At 49.4% G+C, this 5,363-nt stretch overlaps 1 protein-coding gene across 1 annotated transcript in view; it reads left to right on the top strand.

Annotated features, from left to right (window-relative positions):
- Nucleotides 1-4,648: 4,648 nt before the first annotated feature.
- The window catches only part of LOC109926084 (glycogen phosphorylase, muscle form), a 61,109-nt gene continuing 60,394 nt past the window's right edge, over nucleotides 4,649-5,363 (top strand). Inside the window, exon 1 of the mRNA XM_048619719.1 lies at nucleotides 4,649-5,135. Within this exon, the coding sequence (XP_048475676.1) occupies nucleotides 4,893-5,135 (243 nt within the window). The 5' untranslated portion in view covers nucleotides 4,649-4,892. The remainder of the gene's footprint in view (nucleotides 5,136-5,363) is intronic.

The following is a 5,363-nucleotide window of genomic DNA, read 5'->3' as shown; positions in this document are numbered from 1 at the left end:
CTCTCTCTCTCACACACACGCACACGCTCAGACACTCTCTCTCTCACACACATGCACACGCTCAGACACTCTCTCCCACACACACACACGCTCACATACCGTCTCTCACACACACACACGCTCATACGCACAGACACGCTCACTCAGTCTTCCCCGCATACACACACACACAACAAACTCACATTCTCTCCTACATGCAGAGAAACACACACTCTCCCTCTCACACCTTACACATAATCACACTCACTTTAACTCATACTCTCATACATATAGTCAGTGTAAAAGCCCTCAGCTGTCCCCCACCTCACCTCTGAAGGGCATGGAGGAGATTTTCCAGGAAGGTTCCAGGGATTTAACGTGGTCTAAAAAATATAGCGTTTCCACATGGTGTTTCAGTTGACACATTCCAGAAGGCATTGGTCAGTGACTTAAACCGAGTCAAAGGAGCAGGAATATGAGGAGAAGGCAGGAGTCATAGATTCATACAGCATGGAAACAGGTCCTTCTGCCCAATATGTCCATGCTGACCAGGTTTCAAATCTGAATTAGTCCCTTTTACCTGTGTTTGGCCCATATCCCTCTAATCCCTTCCTATTCTGGTACAATGACAACATTTCATGGGCATCTGGATTGGTACAAGAACAGGAAGGGGTTAGAGGGATATGGGCCAAATGCTGGCAAATGGGCCTAGATTTATTTAGGATATCAGCATGGACGCGTTGGACTGAAGGGTCTTTTTCTGTGCTCTGTATCTCTATGACTGTGAATGAGAGGGGCAGTGAGAGAGGCAGTTACGGACAGTGAAGCAGACAGAGAGTGAGAAAGAGACAGCAAGATAGAAATAGAGAGATTTAGATAGACAGTCAGAGTCAGAAATTCAATAAGGACAACAAAGAGATCACAATAGAGATAGTGCGAGAGATAGAGTGAGAACACAGAGATAGTGAAAGAGAGAGTAAGGCAGATAGTGAGGAAGAGGCAGAAGGAGAGAGACAAATGGAGACAGAAATAGACTGAAAATAGATTTAGTTGTAGGTTTCATTGTTATGTGTACTCAAGTATGAGGTACCAGTGTACAGTGAAAAGTCTACAATATCACCACATATATCTTAGGTACAAAGTATTTAGGTACAAAATCTTAGTTACAGAAGTAGAAAAATAAAGAAATAAGTTATAAAGTACAGCGCTATAGTCTTCTTAGTATAAAAATGGTAAAAGAAAGTTAAGAAGTCAAACACTACAAAGAGAAGGAAAGAGACAGAGAGAGAGAAAGTGAGGATGAATGTGTGGAATGTATTGTCGGAGAGGGTAGTGGAGTCGGCCTCATAAGGGGCATTTAAGCGGCTATTAGATAGGCATATGGATGGTAGTATAAGGTAGGGGTGGAGGTTAGTTAGACCTCAGGTTTAGGGTAAAAGTTCGGTACAACATTGTGGGCCGAAGGGCCTGTACTGTGCTGTACTGTTCTATGATAGAGTGAGAGGCAGAGCATGAGAGGGAGAAACAGAGACAGTTGGCAGATGGTGAAATTTGAATTCAATAAAAAAGATCTGGATTAAAAAGCTGGTCTAACGGCAACCACATTGATTATTGGAGACACCCAACTGCTGCGTTTGAGGGAAGGGTCTGGTCTGAGCCCACATGTGACTCCATACCTGCAGTGTGGCCTTGACTCTTAATTGCCCTTAGAGCAAGCCACTCAGTTCAAGGTATTACTAGGAATTGATGGTAAATGCTGGGCTCAGTCAGTGATGCCAACATCCCATGAAGGAATGATAAATAATACAGAATCCCGGGGAAAAGGGACTCATAGAATCATGGAATCTCCACAGGGTGGAAGCAGGCCATTCTGGCCCACCGACTGTCCAAAGACCATCCCACCCCTTGCTTACCTGTAATCCTGCAATTCCCACGGCCAATCCACCCTAACCTACACATCCCTGGGCACTATGGGACAATTTAACACGGCCAATCCACCCTAACCTGCACATCCCTGGACACTATGGGACAATTTAGCACGGCCAATCCACCCTAACCTGCACATCTTTGGACTGTGGGAGGAAACCGGAGCACCCGGAAGAAACCCACACAGAAACAGGGAGAAAGTGCAAACTCCACACAGACAGTCGCCCGAGGGTGGGATCGAACCCGGGTCCCTGGAGCTGTGAGGCAGCAGAGACTCTGTCCAGCATTGACCCTCAGAAGTCTGTGCCCACTGGAAAGGGATTCGAGGGAATGTAGTTTAGGGGAGGACCAGGAACCTGGAGGTAGGGTGGTAAAAAAGGGTATGGGAGGTTTTTGATGGCAGTTGATGCAGAGAAGTTAATAATAATAAAGAAGTTAATAATAAACCTGGGCAGCAGGAGGCGAAGTGGGACAGTTAGTATTTGAGGGCAATTGAGCTGATGGAGCTTGCGGTAGATCTCATCAGTGGAAAGTCCCAAGCAAATTCTTTCAGAACAGCACTAAGGGAGTGCCCCCCTGCTGCTCTGAATCTCAGGTTCAATTTCTTGCTGAGTGTTTTGAGTTGTTCCCTGTCTTCCCCCCCCCAGACACTTCCCTCCAATTCAGGAGCAGTTAAATTTTGGCACGACAAACCAGGGCAGGACTTATACACTTAATGGTAAGGTCCTAGGGAGTGTCGCCAAACAAGGATACCTTGGAGTGCAGGCTCATAGTTCCTTGAAAGTGTAGTGGCAGGTAGACAGGGTAGTGAAGAAGGCATTTGGTACGCTTGCCTTTATTGGTCAGAGCATTGAGTATAGGAGTTGGGAGGTCATGTTGAGGCTGTACAGGACATTGGTGAGGCCACTTTTGGAATACTGCGTTCAGTTCTGGTCTCCCTGCTGTAGGAAGGATGTCGTGAAACTTGAAAGGGTTCAGAAAAGATTTACAAGGATGTTGCCGGGGTTAGAGGGTTTGAGCTACAGAGAGAGGCTGAATAGGCTGGGTCTATTTTCCCTGGAGCGTTGGCGCTGAGGGGTGACCCTAAAGAGGTTTATAAAATCATGAGGGGCATGGATAGGGTGAATAGACAAGGCCTTTCCCCCAGGTTAGGGGTGTCCAAAACTAGAGGGGCATAGGTTTAAGCTGAGAGGGGAAAGATTTAAAAGAGACCTAAGGACCTTTTTCACATAGAGGGTGGTGCGTGTATGGAATGAGCTCCCAGAGGAAGTGGTGGTTCTGGTACAATTACAATTTAAAAGGCACCTGGATGGGTACATGTATAGGAAGGGTTTAGAGGGATATGGGCCCAAATGCTGGCAAATGGAACTGGATTAATTTAGGATATCTGGTTGGCAGGGACAAGTTGGACTGAAGGGTCTTTTTCTGGGCTGCACATCTCTATGACTATGACTAAGTGTAATTTTCTCCTGACTGGTCGTCTGAGAAGCCAGAAATAAACTGGAGATTTGATCGTCGCTGTCACACAAGATATCTCCAGTTCATACATCTTCATTGATCAGTGACAACTCCCTCTACAAGGAGTCCCCTGTCAGCAGAACACTGAGATGCACCTGATTAAATAAAGGTGCAGGGTCCCTGCCCCATTCCCCTGTGACCATAGCTAGCACCAGCAATCCCTCCTTCCCTGCTCTCAGGCAGTTTCAAGGATGCCCTCTCGCACTTTTGTGAAAAAGCAGAAGAATTGGGAAAGCTGCCCTGGTGCCAATTAATATTTCTCCTCCAATAAACACCAGCCAGGGATTGAAATGGTGACCAACGTGAATGCAAGGTTGGCACCCTATATTTGTCTGCTCCTCTCACTGTTGCTGGATCAAAATCCTGGAACTCTGTCCCTAACAGCCTTGGAACACCCTGTATGGTCTGCAGCAGTTCAAGAAGGCGGCTTGTTACCACCTTCTCCAGTGTAAATGGAGCCAGGCAATAAATGCCAACAAACCCCCAGCCAAGTGAAGCACACAACCCGGAATGAATGAATATCCCCTAAATATTTAGGCAATTATTTGACTTTGCAAAGGTTTATTTTTCCCATTGCATTTCTTTCCTCTCGCTCTGGCTCAGTCTGCATAAAATGTGCAGGCTGGTGTATTTTTTACATTGCAAAGGATATCTTCAGACATTGTGAACCTGTGACATTTGGGGCTGTTTGATGGGAAGGGAAGGGTCTTGAAATAGCATCGTGCTTTAACGCAGAAGCTCGGCTTGAGTTGCAGCCCACGAGGAGAAGGAACGTGAGACCGGGCACGATCCTCCTGGGGCTCTGGACTCACCTGTCAATCAAGGTTCAGGGCGGGTGGGAGTGAACCCGCCGGGAAGTGTAGTCTGCTTGTTTAGGAACGGTCGTAGAGAAGAGGTGAGAACTGGAATGGGGTGGACTACAAATCCCAGCGGGGCTTGCGCCAGCAGGACTACCAATGCGACAAGCGGGCGTGCGCAGGCGCATACCGGGCGCTGTAGTCCCTCTCTGCTGAGACATAAACTAGAACGAGGGGAAGAAAAGGGAGAGGACTACAAACCCCGTCGTGCCTTGCGGGTCCACCGTCGCCGCATGGGGTTGGGGGAATGTCAAGGGGCGGAGACGAGGTGTGAAGGGGGTGGGGCGCGGTCTATGCAGATAAGGGGGGGCGGGGATACATGTTAAATAGGGGCCGGGGACCCGCTTGGCGTATGAGGGACGGGATATGTAAAACAAAGGGGCGTGTCCATGCAAATGAGTCCGTGTGTTTAACGGAGAGGTGTCGGGAATGCTTATGCATATGAACGGCCGGGATGTACATATTGATGAGGCGGGCCGTTGAATATTGATGAGTCGCGCGCTGAGCGGCTGGCGGGAGGAGACTAACAGTCGGTTAAAAGGCGGTGACAGAGGGGGGTTGGGGGGGTGTTGAGGGACAGAGAGAGAGACCGATACACACAGACAAACCATCATGTCCTGGCCGCAGACCGACGTGGAGAAGAGGAAGCAGATCAGTGTGAGGGGCCTGGCCGGCGTGGAGAATGTTGCCGACCTGAAGAAGAACTTCAACCGGCACCTGCACTTCACGCTGGTGAAGGACCGCAATGTGGCGACCCCCCGCGACTACTACCTGGCGCTGGCCCACACCGTCCGGGACCACCTCGTCGGCCGATGGATCCGCACCCAGCAGTACTACTATGAGAAGGACCCCAAGGTCAGCGGGGACGGCCGGACCGCGGGGGATGGGGAGGATACGGGAGATGAGAGGGAGGATACGGGGGATGGGAGGATACCGGGGAGGAGAGGAGGAGGAGGATACGGGAGATGAGAGGGAGGAGGAGGAGGATACGGGAGATGAGAGGGAGGAGGAGGAGGATACGGGAGATGAGAGGGAGGAGGAGGAGGATACGGGAGATGAGAGGGAGGAGGAGGAGGATACGGG

Source organism: Rhincodon typus, chromosome 43, assembly GCF_021869965.1.
Source record: "Rhincodon typus isolate 14 chromosome 43, sRhiTyp1.1, whole genome shotgun sequence".
Taxonomy (NCBI): domain Eukaryota; kingdom Metazoa; phylum Chordata; class Chondrichthyes; order Orectolobiformes; family Rhincodontidae; genus Rhincodon; species Rhincodon typus.
Note: the sequence above shows the minus strand (reverse complement) of the source record. Positions and strands in the feature narration are given on the sequence as shown.